The 18,345-nt window shown below is 41.2% G+C and overlaps 1 protein-coding gene across 3 annotated transcripts in view; it reads right to left on the bottom strand.

Moving 5' to 3' along the window:
* Window positions 1-332: 332 nt before the first annotated feature.
* The window catches only part of MAP4K5 (mitogen-activated protein kinase kinase kinase kinase 5), a 67,812-nt gene continuing 49,799 nt past the window's right edge, over window positions 333-18,345 (bottom strand). Inside the window, exons 17-33 of one of the 3 annotated variants that reach the window (XM_074583573.1) lie at window positions 18,155-18,199; window positions 17,216-17,258; window positions 16,550-16,760; window positions 15,578-15,675; window positions 15,435-15,476; window positions 14,730-14,814; window positions 14,560-14,639; window positions 11,126-11,186; window positions 9,979-10,093; window positions 9,785-9,843; window positions 8,288-8,391; window positions 7,712-7,889; window positions 6,675-6,743; window positions 5,916-6,008; window positions 4,007-4,077; window positions 3,211-3,266; window positions 333-740 (exon numbers count right to left, since the gene is read on the bottom strand). In XM_074583573.1, the coding sequence (XP_074439674.1) occupies window positions 653-740; window positions 3,211-3,266; window positions 4,007-4,077; window positions 5,916-6,008; window positions 6,675-6,743; window positions 7,712-7,889; window positions 8,288-8,391; window positions 9,785-9,843; window positions 9,979-10,093; window positions 11,126-11,186; window positions 14,560-14,639; window positions 14,730-14,814; window positions 15,435-15,476; window positions 15,578-15,675; window positions 16,550-16,760; window positions 17,216-17,258; window positions 18,155-18,199 (1,498 nt within the window). In that variant the 3' untranslated portion in view covers window positions 333-652. Of the gene's footprint in view, window positions 741-3,210; window positions 3,267-4,006; window positions 4,168-5,915; window positions 6,009-6,674; window positions 6,744-7,711; window positions 7,890-8,287; window positions 8,392-9,784; window positions 9,844-9,978; window positions 10,094-11,125; window positions 11,187-14,559; window positions 14,640-14,729; window positions 14,815-15,434; window positions 15,477-15,577; window positions 15,676-16,549; window positions 16,761-17,215; window positions 17,259-18,154; window positions 18,200-18,345 lie in introns of those variants that run through there. The other 2 variants (XM_074583574.1, XR_012586588.1) reach the window with 2 other exon arrangements.

Raw genomic sequence — 18,345 nt, 5'->3', positions numbered from 1 at the left:
CACTACATCCCTACAAGGAAAAAAAGAATAATCAAATCTTTATACAACTGTAAAAAAAAAAAAAAAAAAAAAAAAAAAAGTAAGCTGCTCTGCAACCTTCCTTCGCTAAAAGTTAGATACATTACACCATTCTAGCAGCAGATTAATAAATAAGGATTAAATAGTCTATTATACAAAGCCATACTGAATGGCAGACTTAAAACCAAAAAGCTTTGCAGATACTTTCACTTCCTACACAAATCTTTTTTATTAAGAATAAGACTCAGTATAAAACAGGGAAACAGCCAGTACTATATCTACATCTACGGAATATAAGGAAAACCCAAGGGAAGTAAAACATTTAACAGTTTATGGCACCTTTACTGCAAAACATTTTTTTAAAGGCTCTGTTTCCCTATAACTAATGAGTAAAGGGCTATTTATCTCATAGCTTTTATTAAGCAAACTCGATATAACTAACCACACAGTGGCAAGAGACAGAACCAGCTGTTCCCAGCTGCAAAAATGTATTGATTTCCACTTGAAAACAACATCTTTTAGGTGTCAAGAAAAGAAACAGTAAGTCACAGTCCTGCTTGTACGGAGTTTCCTAATGCTTCTTCACTCCTCGTGTGGCAAATTGACTCTGTTATTTGCGTTAGGTTACTGTTGCTTAGTAACTATTTTCATGTCCAGCCAAGATGTAGAGATTGCTGTGTGCGGTCGGGTTTTCCGTCGGCCTGCTTTCTAACACTACCACTCTGCAATCAAACACAAACAGAATCCAAAATGGTTAGCGGCAAAACGCGAAACACGTGGTATAACTACTGAGGAGGCACAAGCCTGTTGCTCACAGGTTTCTACACATTGGAGGGATGTAGGTTCTCCTAAATATCTGTGGTATTTTATTCTTTAAATCAGTTACCTCATTTTCCAGCGCCACTTCCGATAAAAACCCTGAAGTGGAATATACAAGGAACAGAGGACTAGAAGCAGCTTCTTGAAACAGAATCTGCCCCTCTCGACCACAGGCACGTGCAATGTGTTGCAAACCTCTTCCCAACTGACTTCCTCCACCTTGAAATAAGCTACGTCCTCTGCTTTTACTGGAAGTTTTCTCAGAGCCAGTCTTGTGAGGAGACGCAACCCTCCTATCTGCAGCCTGAATATATTTATACCTCCTACGTCTTGCGATAAGCATCAGCCACTAACCTAAACAGTTCTCCTCCCTTCTAAATATTTATCAGCCGCTGGGTTCGTAAGGAACACTCAACCCCATCTCAGCCTTTCTCCTGATGGATCATGTTCCTGTAGCTCCTCCAGGAAACCTATCCCTCCTGTCCTGGCATGCTGACCACTGTCTTCTACACATCTGTCCCATGCTGAACCCTGATAATCATCTCACAGCTGATACGGTTGGGCCTTTGACCTCCCCTCTCCCTTCCAACTGCGCAGCTCCTGCATTTCCCTGCACCAGTTCCTAGGACAGTATCCAGTAATTTTTAAGATTAAACTTCACTCTGCTTTTTGTTTTCTACCTCTGTATCAAATAAGCCAAGTGTGCCACATGGATTCTGAGATTTCTCAAAGGGAGCCTGTTTCAGGGTTACTATTGCATGCCCTCTCCTCCCATGTCAAAGAGTTTTCGAAGGAAATTTCAGTCTCTGTCCCTGATCTTCACTTCTGCGCCTCAGCAATTCTTAAGTAATCCAACCCAAAAAGGTGCTACCACACCTCATTCACTTGAATGGCAGAAAAGACATGTACCAATGGCTCCATTGGTACAGAGACGGAAAAATACAAAACGAAGGATCTGGCAGTTCAGTGAGATCAAAATGGAAGACAATGGCTTCTCTGCAAAAGCACATGCAGCAGAAGGACTTCAACCTTATCTCCAACCCCAAAAAGGGCTTTGTACTAACTTGTTATTCAGATATGTGTGTCTTCTATAAGCAAGCTGAAGTGAGATGCTGCTTCCCATCTCTCTGTGTGTTTAGGATGCTTCTGTATTCACCAGCCCAATACAGAAATACAAACCATTTAAAGGTACCAATTCCCGTACGCATGAAAGATTCGGTGATGGTGGCACAGCACCTACCTGGACTAACACATACGGCATCTGTACCACAGTGGACCTTAGCAAAAGCTCATTCTTGCAATAAAATGCCCCCTGCTCTGCTGGAAGTAACAGGTAAGGAAAATCCCACTGCCTGTCTACACAAGGGGGATAACATTGAAGAGGCAGAGTATGCATTGCCAGAGGTTGCACTGTGTTTATATTTTTGAGATCCTGGAGTCAGCAGTGGCAAGGATCCTCAATTCCAATGGCAGTGCCCAAGTACAGAGGGTCCTTGGTGACTCAGGTGCAAAGCAAAGGCTTCAGCTGTTTCTTGTACAGGCTACCCCAACTCTTCAAAAGAGCCAGCACGCTCCCGCCCTCTGTCTGGACTGGGGATCCAAGAATGTGAGTACATGAAATTACGGATTACTTACAGAAAGCGAGGCAGAGCCAGGCTTCCCAAAGGCCAAATGAGGGAGCAGAAGATCAGGGATTAGAACTGATTTCTTGACTTATTGTTATCTACTTCTACATTTAGGACTCTGGCTATCTGAGAAACCACATGTACACATGTCCAAATCCAGAGACCGGGGCAGCTTCTGCTAAGGATTCAAACCTGGAGGCAGCTGCCACTCTCCCCAGCCCCTGTAGCTGAAATGAATCAGCTCAAAGTTATGGGCAATGGGTGACTTCAGACACGGTGCATTAAAACCTGTATGTGATCTAGTTTGCTCTAGGTTTCCAGACCTCAAGGTCCAGATTAACAAAGATTATTTTTAAGTAACTAGCTGCCAAGATAATTCACCGCTTCACCAGGAAAACCCAAGCCAGAAGCAGGCTTTTCCAGAAGTGCACTGGGCACCCTGCCTACCACGAGCCAAAGGCAGGTCCCATCTCTCCCTATCACTTATCTCCTCACCCGGTTTCTCTGTACGCTCATGTTTGTGTTCACACTTCTTAAGTGGGGGAGGTCACAGGGGCTCTTACTAATCATTTTGGACGCAGATGTAGTCACTAATTAAATTTTGGCTATTGCAGGCAGAAACAGTGTTACCGCCTCCCCCAGGACTGCCTACAGACAGATCAGTGGTGGGCTGGAAGCCAGTTTCAGCTGGAAGCTAGAAAGCTGGTTTAAATAAAGTAAAAGGTTAATATTTCTTCAAGGCGATTACCTGTCTGATCCCAGTAAGCGGAAAACCCTGGTTTCATCTGATATCTCTTGGGTAACCTGTAGAAAAATGGAGACATTTAGGTTGATTTCAGTGGCAAAGTGATACTCGCTGGTCTGAGTTAGAAGGAAAAAAGATCAGTCTCTTCAAAAATTCAAATACAGTTTAGTGCAAACTGTAGGACTGAATCAGATAAATTGATGCCAAGCAAAAAAGTTTTAAATTTCATAAAATACAACTTATTTTAAATAATTTTTGTATTGTAGACTATCTGGATGACTTGGTGGCACAGATGGAGTATGCTGATCAAATCTTTGTCAGCAGAGACCGAGTAGCTTTCCCTGCATTTTCACAGAGGATGCCATCAAAAAGGGCAGTGTTCTTTTTGAAACAAGGACACTACTTCAAAAGGGACACAAAAAAAAAAGAGAGAAAAGAAAGGAAAGGAAAAAGTGTATCTTTTTTTTTTTTTTTAAGGGATGCTACCAACTCGAGCTTTTCATCCAAGATCCAAGAAACCCAAATGCTGCTTCCACCAGATGTGTACCAGCTCTGTGCAGAACCAGTTTAGGAGTTTCTGACTGATGTTCTTGGAAACAGAGCTGGCTAAAAGCATGCGTGCGCCTTACCAAGAGCAACACAAGAGGGGAAGTCAGAGGAAAGCAAGCAGCAAGCTGAAGCAATGACAACACGGAGCACAAGTGTTATCGCTAGGGAAGCGGCTAGAGGGGCCAAAGGATCAAGTGGTAAATAAGGAACAGGAAGAAATTAAAGCTGGAGAGACCAAGAGATTACTTACTTCATCTGACTTAAAGCTTTTGCCCTGCATGCCGTGTTTCCAGAAGGCCAGCACACTGTCTTGAAGGCACACTGCCATGGAGAAACACAAAATCAGACCAGAATGGGGTTTATCTCAACCAGAGAAACCTGGGTTTCTCACCAGCAGCGATAATGGGAAGCCTGTGGCGAAAGTACGTGGTGAGACTTGGACTCCTGGCAGAAGAACCGAACTCCAAAATCACTGCAGAAAAACTGGATTGAAATGACTATTTGGATCTGAGTTGCACATTACTTTCCAAAGTGCAATTCAAAACATACCACTCAGACATTCCCTCTTTGCCAAGACAAGATAGGCATCTCTGGTTTTTCCTTTTCTCCCTCTCACTTCTATTCTCTGGATCTTTGTTTTCCTAATGCTCCTGGAGAAAACACCAGGAAGTGTATAGACATGCTGCCAACCAAAACACCGCGGGCTGCTGGAAATTATAGATCATGTGAGCTATTATATTTACTTCAAAATAGACGTATGAAAAATGGGAGGAGTCTTCCATTCAGGGCCAAAGAGAGAACACAGAAAGCTACCAGCTCTGAATGATTTAATTACCAGACTGCTGAAAATAACGGATGAAGAGCCTGGTGTTCTTTTAGCAGTGTCACAGAAACATATTTTACATAGTGTTTTATTTTCCGAAATCCTACTTGTCTTCCTTTACTATTCCTTTGAGTCACGCTTTGTATCTGCTCAGTATTAGCTATGTTCTAAACACACAGAACACAGGCATCCAGCAGAATCTTAGGAGCAATGTTTGTCACAACAGCCTTAGACTAATCTTCACCTGCTACTCCCCTCTCCACCCTGCAATCAGAGAACAGAGTTGTTTAATACCCTGAATTCCCAAGAGACCACTCGCAGTGTAAAGAACCCCTCACATTATTCAATGCCAGCTGGTAAGCGCAAGACTTCAGGATAAATACTTCTGTCTATGAATTCCTTCAGAGTTCAAGGAAAAGGCAATGGTCGAGTCACGTTCTGCGTGTGTCAGCAGGAGACACTGTATAGTACAAGTACAGCAGTTAATCAGAACATGTCAGAATTTAGGGAAGAATCACAGGCCTGATTAAAAATATCTTCCTTCAGGACGGGTCTGACATATCTAACTAGAGCTGTTGTATAAAAGAATGCGCAGTGCTTTACCAACTGCTGTTAAGATACAAAATAGCTATGTCAAGAATCTTCTAAAGGGAAGATGCCTGAAAAACCCAGAAGTGCAAGTTGTACAGAAGCTAACAAAAGCAAGTTGTGTCTTTACTGATTTTGACTCCAGAAAGAAGTTCAGTTTCGGAGATATGGAATTATTAAACTTAAGTTAATTAGATACTTCTGAGAGCTTATTACAGCAGAAATACTTGCTTGACAATTACAATTCAAGTTCTGGAAGCAAGGCTCCTGTCCCCTAGTAGTCTAACAGCAGCCTGTCCGCTACGAATTAGAATCACATACTATTACTCTGTTAAAAAAATGCATGTGCTACCACTTCAAAGAAAATCTTAGCTTTTAGAAGACTAACACAAATTTATATATTTCTAAAACATTTTTTCCTCCCCAAAGGTTTTTCTCAGTGCTATGGAAATGACCAGAAACTAGGCAGCCCTTTTTTCAACTAAATCATGGTACATCTTACTTACAAATCAGAAATGACGTCAGATGGAAACATGCGCAGACTGGAGCCACTATCTGGCAACTGCCTTACTTTCTTCAGCGCGTCAGTGGAGACAAAGAAACAGCTCACAGTATCCCGACACACGCAATTTTTAAGTGTCAGGCCCACTGGGTGCGCTAGACCAGTCTAGATTATTAAAAACCCTTCGACACTCATCCCTCTAAGTTCTTAAGTCCTTGAGAGACAACAGAGAAGCAAATCACTTACCCACTGACTCAATGCAGAAATCAAAGCTCAGCTCGGAGGCCAGTTTCTTGCTTGATTTCAATTTCCCTTGTAAATTCACAATTTTCACAAATTCTCAAGAAAAACAGAAAAACAAGTATTAAAACCCACTGCTGATTACTGACAGCTTTACATGTGAAATACTAATTTCATCTTTCAGGCACAAAGAAACCTAGTATCTACAGTACTTGGCTAAAACGAATCCAAGAGCACCCTTCTGTCAAAATAAATATAGAAAACCTTCTTAGAGACTTCATATGTTTTTAGTTTCTACCGGCAGCCTTCCTGCAAATAACAAACAGGGCAGAAATGCCAATTCAACATAAAGGTTGGAAATTTCGGCAGATTAAGTCATTGCAATGTTCCCATTGAGGTATTAACCTCTGACGCGTGAGAGTTATGGTTACAATTACTGTGCATAATGGAGTGTTAGCTATTTGTCGTGATAGCTTATACAACAGGCAAACGTCACTTTTTTCCAGTAAATTTTGAAAATTTCTGATGGGCATGTATTTGAATTCTGATCTGTAATGCTGCATTACATTTCATTTTGAAAAGAAACAAGAATGATACACACACGAAGAGGGAAAGTGGAATCACAAGAGGCAAAATTAAAAACTACTTACCTGAAGCGCGTCGGGAAATATTACAACACAAATTAGTAACGAAGGGAGAAAAATTAACTTGTGGTACAATTAACATCAACAGTGTAGTAAGTTGTGCAATAGATGTGTTACTTACTGTCCAGGCAGACTAGGACAGTGTCCCTTTCCAGCTGTGTTACATGAATGGCATCTAACTGCTGATTGCCTTGTGGGAAAGAAAACAGATTATTTTATATCCCATCATAAGACTGAGCTCAGCCTCCCCTCAACCTCTCATCAATTGCTACGGCCTTTTCAGTATGCTACGAGCCTTTTGCAATCTAAAACATTTGCTACTCTTAAATTTTTTTAAGGCTATATGATCCCAGAATGTTCTGTGAGGAGTACAGGGCCTAAGAACAAACCCATCAGTTTAAAGCGTGTATTTAATATGAAAGCACTACTGTTTATTGCCATAAAATACACTTTATGTTATAGTTCAGCACAGCTTCCTTCACGAAGAGGCACAATAATGAACAAAAGGAATCATCAAGGGAATCTTCACTCCTAAAAAAAATGTTCTTTTCCCATAAAACCACATCTGGAAAGATTATTGTGCTAATATTAAGCTAGGTTTGATAGTTTCTCTTGTTTTTTATTAATGAAGTTCTTGGTACAGCTGCTAAAAAGCAGTATCTAAATTTGAAAAAGTATATCCACAAAACCAGCAGAGAAAAGCATCTGCAAGATATCAACTAGCTTTTTGAAGATAAAACAAAATCTTCTGCTTATTAATAGCCAGCTGAAGATGACAAACCTCCCCCAAGGGCTGCAGGGCAGACAAGAAGGGATTTATGTGAGTCTTTACACAGGAAAGAAGGGGAAGGAGGAGTAAGACCGACGCCGGGGAAAAGTATGCAACCACAAATGAGAACCCAATCAGCAGGGTCTGCATTAGTACTTAAGGACATTTATAAAATAAAAGACGTGCCTAAAAATGAAGTCTTTTAAGAAAGATAGTTTATACTGAAGTTGGCGGGTCACCCCAAGAATGGGATCAGCTTCAATATACTTTAGGTAGAAAAGCCACATCGTTTTGCCTGTCCCTAAAGGGCTTCCAAATGACTTTTGTGGAAGGGATATCTAACAGTCACCAGGCAATAAAACGTCTGCGAGACGGACCGACAGTCTTACCTGCACCAATTTCTGTAAACCACGAAGAAGCAGAGTTCAAGTTGATTGTCTCAAACTGAACTACCTGATTTGGTTCGTTACCCTTACTGATAGCTACACAGACCATCGGGTACTCCTGCTCTGGGATCACCAGCATTTCAAACACATTCAAAGGGCTTGGCAAAGGAAAATCAAAGTGCTGGAAAAAACATAACAAGGCATTTGTAAAGTTTCCTTTTACCTTGGAAAGACGCAGCCTAAAATAACATGCACAAAGTATAGAAGATATAGAAGAATTTTTCACTGCTACTACGAGTGCTTTTTTAAGACAGCATGAGCTTTTTTTAAGATGACATTATGTTGCCCAGAGGTATACGCTAGTCTGTTACGGCTAGTGCTGGGCTTGATCCAGCACTTGACTGACTCCAGTCACAAGATTTTCTTAGTCAAAATGTGTCAAGCCAGATTTTCAAGCGCTCAGAACTCACAAATGGGACTGGACTGGGATGTACTTTCCATTACAAATTCTGGAAAGGCTATTTCAACAACTGTATAATGATTAAGATTAAATGTTCTAAACTAATATGAAATACTTACCTTTATTAACATGAATTTCTGCATTGGCTCATACCACTGTAGTAGGACAATTCCAGACTGCAATGCACCACACAGGTATTTATGTCCCGTGTATGGATTTCGTACTATATAAAATAAACAAAACCAGGAAAAAAAAAACCAAAAACCTTTTTAAGTCCAGGAAGTTCTATGCATACTTGAAGAAAAACCCTGCAGCTATCTTTACAAATAATTTAAGAAATAGCATCAGTTTCACACTGCTAATTGCCTTCTGGCTTGCCATTTAAATATCCACAGTGATTAATATTGTGCTACATTCCAGCCAAATTCAATTATACTTATAATTAATAGCCACTGTCATTCTTTGAGTCCCAGTAAAGAAGCCACATGCTGAGTGGCCAGAAAAGCTGCAACACCTTCTTCTTGGGGCTGCGTGGGAAGGGGAGCGAAAGGTCCAGGTCAAGTTATGATTTAAATAAAAAACAATTCCCAGGCAGTCAAGACGGCCCGTAACTTCTTGTGAGCTTTGACAGCTACAGCAATACTACGATGAAGGGTTTGGGCTTTGTTTTTTTTAATGCAATAATATGAGGAAAGGTTTGGAGTCTGTGTTTTTTAAGCTCAGTGGGACACAAGACCAGCCTGACTTCAGGAATCATTTGTAAATATGCCCACTGTAGACACTTCTTATGAGCTAAATAGCACATCCAAGTTTGCAACTAGGTACTTTATACTCCGTGTAAGCATTTTTAAGAGAGTAAAGGTAGAATTTCACACAGCACTAGGGCCAGTTTTTAAAAGGACATGTTTTCTGTAGAAAGCCCAAGCCCTTCTGCAAGTCAGTGACACCAAAGATGAATCTGTAACTTTGCAAGCTTTAACTCTTTTGTGTGCACTTAGAACTTGAGCGATGGCTTCACTCCTCCCCAGCCTGACGTAATTTTTACTCATGTCCAGCCTTTTCTTTGTGGAAAATATTCTTTTCAAGTCACCCTTACTAAAAATTGGATCTAGGTCAAAGCTTGAGCCAAAGTGACAAAGCAGAAAAGGTGTTTGTGAATGTGCAACAGGCCTGGGACTCTGTAACGAGCGTTATGCTGGCAAGCAGGATCACAGCTGGTGCGAGTAGCCTGAAGCCAGCAGTCCCCAACATCGATTTATTCACCAAAAGCTCCAGTCTGGGCATCGGCAGCTCTCAAAGGGAGCGTGTGACACCCGTCAGCTGCATGCTGGTGGCGTCGCCAGGGTTTCCCTGTGCAGCGTGCTCTAGGCCGTAGCGTTTCTAGGTTAAGAGCTCATATAAAAAAATGCTTTTTCTCTGATTAACATAAAGACCCCCACATTAATTAAAAGGAAAGCTATGCACCAGTTAGGTACAGCATTAAGAAATAATGCATTCATACTGTTTTCTGAACAATGAACTAACTACTAAGTTTATTAAAAAGAAATGAGTTTAAGACATGCCATGCCCAACGACAAAGGCCAGGAAAAAAATTGCCAAGCGGAACGCCCACTCACCTATACAGCATTTGTGGCATCCTTTTGTGTCAGGGATTTTTGTCGTTAAGGCAAACTTCCTGGAATAACAATTATAAATAAAAGAATCAACAAGAGATGCTGAAAGGCCCTTCATGCTACCAATTCAACAGCACAAACTGTATTTATGGGAATTTTCACTTGTTAATAACTGGCTGTAAGTGAAAGATTTGTACCTTGGTAATATTTTGTCAGGAAACCTATGGGTCTGAATATGAGCAGCTAATCCTGTTTTTTTGGCTTGTTCAAACAAAGCTATTAAATTATGGGAGTAGAGCTGGAATGTTTTCCCTGTAAGAGAGAAAAGCACAATTGACATCGCACCCATGCCTCCAGCAGAGAACTGCACATTTTAAAAAAATGTACATATGGAAAATTACCTTCTAGAGAAACGGAGCACGTGTGTCAGATATTTCAAGTCCAGTTATGAAGAAAAATAAAATAAGACAACAATAATAATGCATATAGAGAAAACACGGCATTCAACTCAAAGTTCATTGCAGTAACACTAAAGCAGCTCTGAAATTAGTTTTATGTAAACATTTTTAGAAGGCTGTAATTATACAACAACAATTAACTATATCGGGACATTATCTATAAATCAACAGAGTGGTGTTACACAAACCCCTGTATGCTTAAAGGCACGGTCCTACAATTAGCCTGCATGCCACAGTGCCTCTGTTTCCTATCTAGAATGTCCTATTTCAGGACAATTTGATGAAAAAACTTTTTTTTTTTTTTTTAAATTAGTCTGCTGCATCAGCAGTGGTGTGCAGCTACCTCATTCTCCTTCAAATTGAAAGTGCTTTTGTTTAAGGGTGGATTTATTTTCTAAATCTGGTTCACGTGAGATTGATGCCAGGCTATGATACACCGAGAGTGATCAAACACTGCAGCCACATTTTGATAATGCACCTGTGATAATCCTCCCCTAATTTTGTTCCGACACATGAAAGCTGTCCTTATTCCGCCTCTCCAAGCTCAGGACCAAAGAAGAGGACACTCTCTAGATTCTCTACACACTTTCAGTCAAATCGCAGCCTTGGCAGAGGCAACTCTTGTTTGACGAATACCAAGTTTTACCAAACTAACTAAAAATAAATAAATAAATTAAAAATATGGCAGGACACTGCAGACAAGCAGCTCTACTATTTGTAATTGGCCAGTTTTCTCTTTGAAAGTCTTCCACATCAGAACACTCTTGAAGCAAGGCTTCCTATACAAACACAATATACAGTTTTCTACTTTGGTACAATCAAAATACATGTACTGAATTATGACTTTATTTATAATTTTATAAGTTTTCCCTCTATTTATACATACCTGACAAGGACATTAAGGTGTTATTGATAACATACAGCCAGGTGCACTTTCGGGGAAATAACTGAAAAAAGAAAACATTGCCATTAACAGAAACACGCAGGAATTTCCAAGCATGGTTTTCTCTGCCCGCTCCACCTCCACCACCATTCCTGCAGGGATCAACACTGGAGAAAGTCACAGCTGCAACTACAGTTTCCCTTTAATTCATTTTCTCTAGTTGAAATAGCTTTCATTCCTTCCCTCTTCTACCCCTGAAACTTTAAAAATTCAATTTTTCTTTCTTTTTTAATTAGCAGCACAGACCCAAAGTGGCAAGACTGGAATACCATGTAAAGATATAGCTTGCTCAGGAATGCCAGCCAGAGAAAGAAAGAGAAACATTATTACAGAAACCTATTAAAACCCACAAAAGTCAGAAGAGAGGGGAAAAAAGGCATTAGTATTTTCTGAGCAACTTGAATTACCACTAAATCCTGTATTTTGTGGGACTTACCTGCCTGGCTATTTGTCTTAGCACACTGCTTTGTACACAGACTGTTCATGGAAGGCTTTGGGACTTATTTTTGTTTCAGAGAACAGGGAAGAAGTTACTCATGGGGCACCTAGTCTAGATTTGAGAAGATTTTAAAGAAGAACTTCTTGACAACCTGAAGTGAATTTTGATAAATGCGACGGCAAATAACAGCATTCAGAAGCCTTAACAAAGGAAAGGGTAAGGACAACAGAATAAGGATGATTTTGTTAAAAAAAAAAAAAAAAAAAAGACAAGACTAAATATATTGAAAAATCTCCATAGGTAAGGTCCTCCCTCAAGAAAAAATTTCAAATAAGAAAAAAAGGAGTTCAAAGGATTAAACTGTTTATAAAGGAAACTATTAATAAAAGACAACAACAGACTGGTTCACTGAGGGAAGCTGTTGTAAAACCCAGCAGAAGATGCTTGACACAAGGCTCTACAAAAGAATGACTGTACTAGTTCTTGCAAATGTCCATCTAACTTAATAGATGTTTCCAACAGTCACCATAAAGTGACATAATTTCTCCTAAAAGTGGTGAAAACATGGAAAAAAATGCGTATAATACTGCCCCTAATACTCTGCCAGGCACCAAGTCCTTGAGCTCAGAAACCCGCTGAATCAGATACGGGCTTTATGCATTTAGTGAGCTTCAATGGATTTGTCCTCCATAAATTTGTCCAGTCTCCCCTCTGAACTCAGGTAACTCTTAGCATTTGCAGCTCCCCATAGCAAAAAGTCCCAAAGCCAGTTATCCGCTGTTTATTTTTAATTTGGCTCCCACTAGCTTCATTTAATGGCCCCATAGAAGAGAAGGGGAACAGCACAGTTAATAGCATTGGGGTAGAAACTTGTGCTAGAATCAGAAAAAGAACTCACTACGCACTCTTTTAACTAGATATACTCGTGTCAGCAGGTCCCCATAAAGTTTACTTTACAGTAAGTAAGAACCGGTCCAAACCCAAAGGTCTCAGTAATGACTATCTTCAAGAACTGATGGAAGACGAACAAGAAGGACAAACACAGTACCTATGCCAAATAAAAAGGGTGGTGGGAATTGCAAAATAGTCTGCCTGACTGGATATCCAGAGCAGCACAGGAACAAGCCACGTACTTTTTAATTACCAAGGGATACCAAGAGCAGCCAGCGCAGACTTTTGCAGAACAGGCTGTATTTGAACATCTGAATTTCCTTCTTTAACAGAATAACTGCCCTGCTGGGGGCAGTGAAACAGTAAGATGTGAAACACGTGTAAAGGACCTTGTCCTGCCTGCCATTTCCATGTGCAAAATAAGAAAATATGGGGTAGAAAAAATTTCAGAAAGAAACCATACAGCTGTCTGGACATAAAACCAGAGTATCTATCAGCGATTTGCTATTTAACAGAAGGAAAAACCAGTCTGTAGATATAATCTATATATAGATATAGTGTCTTTGCGTCTGGTTCTATTTAGTATTTTCACTGAAAAGCTAACAATGGAATAAAAGTATACTTCTGAAATTGGGAGATACTGACCTTGGAGAGACCGCAAGCACTTTGGAAGATGCGATCCGCATTAGAAGTTGGAGAAACAGTTAAAAATGTGCATTTGGTGGGGAGAAATCATGAAATGAATAAAAATGAATAAGGAAACAAGTGGTGCGGCAGATGCACAGTGGTAAATCCTCTGGGGTTTGAAGTGGGTCACACCTGACCTCTGCCAACTGAGAACACTCTCACAGAAAGGGAAACTTTCATTTGGGGTGCACCGAATATTCCCTCTACCTAGCACTGGCATATCTGACCTTTCAATAGGATAGAAAAAAGCATGTGGAGGAATCCAGAGAAGACTGTTACGTGAAATAATTTAGGAAAATATACAAGGAATGAGATTACTTTCACTAACGGAGTAAAGAGAAAATTGAGGTAAGGCTGCCAGAGGGTCTCCAACAGCCACCACAATTTTTAGAAATTTATTAGAAAAGTGTTTGTTCCCCCTATCTGCTGAGGCTACAAAGAGATAAGCAACTTCATATTCAACGCTCCCCTGTTGCATTCTAGTGCACCCTCAGCTCTCTTAACTTGAAAGGATCTTCTCGCTGTATTGAATTCAAAATTCACAATTCTTACCATCACGCCCTTTATAATCTTCTCTCGCTTTTGCCCATGCCAGACTACCCCCCTCCATGACTTGCTGAACTGCTTCCCTTTTTCTTTTGCCCCTCAAGTTTTGTCCTCTAGCACGATGCTCCCAGAAAGAGAGGACTTCCTCCTCTTGAGCACAGATCTCTGTGCAATGCCCTTGCTGTGAAATCATCTATCTCTTGCTATTACTCACAGATACACGCACGTTGCCACCTCCGCTTTCTGACCTGTGCTGTGTCTTAACTGAATTCAATGCTTTTTACATGCCTGAAGTGCCTTTGTGAACTGCTTCAGAAACCTACAGGTATACATCTGCCAACACTTTACTTCCAAGAATACTCTGCCACTCCTGACTCTAAAAAAAGCAAATGTAACAATACCACGATTGCATGAAGCAGCTTTGGAAAGGGTTGGAGAGCCCAAGAAAATACCCAAGAAGGTGGTAACAATGCCAGCCAAATTAAATGGCTGAGGGCTTTGGTAGCATCCAGTGGAGAAGCAATATGCCATCTAGTGGAGATAAAACGGAGAGAGAAAGGGCACGTAATTCACTGTCTCCAGACAAGAAAGATGTTTTAGTGGAGAACTCCCCTGAAAGCAATGCTACTGGAGCAGCAACCAAAAGTTCAGGTAGGCAGGGGAACTATTAATTTTCAGACTTCCATTGCTGGCTTTGATGTGAATCAGATTACGCCCCAAAGCCTGGTATCCTATCTGGCCCCTCTAATATCACACTTTCTTGCTTCATAATATCCCCATATCTATTCTGTGTGTTCAATACACCAAAAATCACCTGTTCCATTGTTGCTTCGTGAAGTTCATTCAAATTCAAAGTATAGATACCTTCTTCCGTGCCAAAGATAATGTACTGATCTAAAAATTTAAGAGAAATTGATTATTTCACAAGCTCATTACCACTTTGGCAACAGGCAGGTTTAAAATACACACCTAAAATAACTTTACCTTTAGTATCTGGATGTATCCACGATGTTGCACAATTAATCTTCAAAGGACAACCATCAAAGACTTTGGAAAAACATGCTCCCATCTAAAAAACACCAAAACTGCAACCTGAAACAAGTTTACAGTATAAAGTGTTCATCTTCTGGCACTTGGCCACTTTACTGCACACCACCGTTGCTCTCTCTTTTCAGACAAGTTACTCTAGTATGCCTTGATGCAAAACGTTAAAGCCCCAAAAGCTACACTGCAGCCTTCTAAACCTTACTGTAGACTTCATATGCAATAATAAGTAACACAAAGAGGGATCAGAACGATATGAACAATTTTAAGTACCTCCTGGATAAGAACAATATGAAGTGCTTAAATAAATGGCATATGAAGGGAAAACAAGCAGAAATGTTGAAGTAATAACCCTTTCTCACACCACTACCCCCTTTCCCCCTTTCTCTTTACGAAGCAGGGACGACCATTGGAGATCACAACTCACAGAGCCAGTGAAGTCTCCAACCCATCACATCCCAACTGAACGGTGAAAGGAAGTTTTTAAGAAAAGGAAACGAATACTGCAGATTCAGTACACAGTAAGTAACTGGCTATGAGATGCAGAAAGTCATCCCAGTTTATTCTAGCATAAACCCTCTGACACTAGAGAGATGTCATGACACCAGGCTTCCAATAACTCCTACTGCAAATGAGATTTCTTACCAGCACCTTCGGCGTTGGTGGTAAACCATTGATTGCCGGCTTCTGTGGGAAGAAAGAAAGATCATAAAATACCTCCCATGCACTGATATAAAACCAGATAGCTAACATGACAGCGAAATCAGACTGAGACTCACAATACTTACAGGAAAATCTCTTTTCTCTTTTTTACGTGGCAGTTGAGGGATTTGTCCAGACCCTTCTGCATTTTCTTCAATGAGTTTCAGCATGCCATCCCCATTTCCTGAAAAGAAGCCCAGATGCATTTTGTAGCTCACTTGACACAGTGAAATAGAAAATATTTTGTTATCCTGTTCTCTCATCTTTCTTCCACCTAGCAGGAGTGCATTAGTGAGCTCTGAAAATTCCATATACACATCTCAGGTAGCTGAACCCTTCCAAGGACAGCTGGCCACTCTTCTGCATGCTAAGCTATGTGGTTTTAATAAAGGCTTTTCATTATCCAAACAGTCCCTGGGCCAAACATAACTGAGAAAAAAGCTGTGGCAAGGTCCTCGCAGATGATCCTCCCCGCACATTCGTTGTTTTTACACTATTCAGCAGGCTTTCAGTACCTAAAGGGGGTCTAATAGGAGAGATGGGGAGGGACTCTGGATCAGGGAGGGGAACCATAGGATGAGGGGTAATCCTCTCATCCTTTCAGTTTTAAACTGAAACAGGGGAGATTTAGATGAGATATTAGGAGGAAATTCTTGGCTGTGAGGGTGAGCCCCTGGCCCAGGTTGCCCAGAGAAGCTGTGGCTGCCCCATCCCTGGAGGGGTTCAAGGCCAGGTTGGACGGGGCTTGGAGCAACCTGGTCTGGTGGGAGGTGTCCCTGCGCAGGGCAGGGTGGTGGAATGAGATGACCTTTAAGGTCCCTTCCAACCCAAACCATTCTATGATTCCTGCAAGCAACACAGGAACGGTATTGACTGTCTGAGTGTCCTTGTTTTAGGAACCACCACGGGTCACGGCTCTAATAAGAACCAGCGCACATGGAGAAAGGACAGCTGCACCCTGTGATCAGCTTGTATTAAAAAAATTACCTACCGAAAACAGCTGACTAGAACAAATTTAATTTTACATGATAAAAGTCACCTTTAGGAAATTTATTTACCTAAGTCACTGTATCTAGCCGTGAGCAATCCAGGGCTACTGATGCTGCTGGTCATACCAACGGGGGAGGAATCAGCCTGAGGCCCACAAACAGGGATACTTTGTCTCCTGTGAGCTGGTGGGGCTCTGTTCTGCGAGTCTGGGAAATGTTTTATCGTCTGACATTTCTCATCATCTGGGAGGTTTTCCTCAGGATAACTGTTTATTCTTGGCTGCAACAAACCAAAGAGGTGAAGGTTACCTGGGAAATGGCGACTTCAGACAAGTTTAATTCAAGTCAGACTGCTTCTATGTAAAAAATAATAAAATCAGCTTTTGAAAAGAGACATTTGACAGCAGAATAATTTAAGAGGTACTCCTTCTCTGATGGAAAAATCACAGCAGCAGACAGAATGCTGCACAAGAGGACATCCCACGCAGCATGCTCTCTTTAGAGGGAAAATCCCGACAAGTCACTTTGTCCAGGGCAGCATACGAGGCCAGGAGTCCCCAGAGGCTGGGACCATACAGACTGCAAGTCAGCATAAAATACGAAGCTGCCCGAAGTCTGCAAGCAAATGGTATTTATCAGAATTTATAACCTGCTGAGAGCATCAGACAGAAGCGCTGCAGAAGCTGCACAAGTGGGGTTTGCTGCCTAAAACTCTTAAAAACCACCATCTCTTACCTTTGGAGGTAGCGGAGGTGGCCCTGCTCGCTTTAGTGTTGATCTGCAATGAAAAGGCGCAGTAGCCGTCTTAGTTAAACCAACATAAAGCGAATTACTTGACAACACAGACAATAAATAAGACGAGCTGAACGGATAGAAAAGACAGATCACAGCTTTGCATGAACAGGGTTAAACTAGAAGTCCAAGAGTGGGGAAAAAAGCACGTTAATCTTGTTAGAAGTGTTGTTTTTTGATCAGCTCATATTCTTTCACAAATACTAGTGTTATAGAGCATTCTGTGGTGAAGGGTATTTGAAATTAGCTAATAAATATATGCTCAGGGACTAGTTCTTTGAAGGTGCCCCTTCCACTGCTTGCATTTTACTTTTGCGCTTGTTTTTTTTTTCCTAGAAAACTCTTCCCGACAGTGAAAATGCTGCATTTCTGGATCATCCAGTAGATCATGTCACAGAGCAATGTCCTCCCATCATTCTTCACAACTGCAGCTGAACTTTGGGACAACCAACAAAGAGGTTCACCTCCCTTCGCTACAGTTTCCAGCTTTTGCTCTGGACCAGACAAACGTTTGGGCACCAGAGGAGCTGCACAAACCCCACCAGAGCTCTGCAGGAATATCTGCACCGGGCCTGGCTCGTGATCGATGGATTAATCAACACCAAATCTGCTTTAAAGCATTAGGCACTTCCATATGCACTCTGAGATAACCTCAGGAAGGAGAGGAAAGGAAGAAAGCATTGCTTTGCAGACGTTCTCCTGATGATCACATAAACAGTTCAAGCGTGCATTAGACCTTTGAGCGCAACCAGCCCTCACTTATTTATGAGCGGCAAAGCTGCCTGCAGCATTTTAAAGGAAAGAGGTTTTGCCAGAATGCTGCTTGCTTTAGCGAGAGCCGCATGGAGTAAACACAACTGTACACGAAGGAGGTCCACTCACTCTTCAACATCTTCACTCCCATCGCCAAATTTTGTAAGCAGTCCCCTAGGTAAAATGTTTATAAAATTAAGAGTTCTGCTCTAAGGTCGACACGTGCAACTAAAATGATCGTTGACGTCATTTAGTTTCATAAGAAGCATCCCCCAACCCTTTTCCAAACAAAGTACTTCTCTCTTAAGCACTGCATTAAG

Source organism: Larus michahellis, chromosome 4 (genome assembly GCF_964199755.1).
Source record: "Larus michahellis chromosome 4, bLarMic1.1, whole genome shotgun sequence".
Taxonomy (NCBI): Eukaryota; Metazoa; Chordata; class Aves; order Charadriiformes; family Laridae; genus Larus; species Larus michahellis.
The sequence above is the reverse complement of the archived record's forward strand: the minus strand, read 5'-3'. Positions and strand labels throughout refer to the sequence as shown.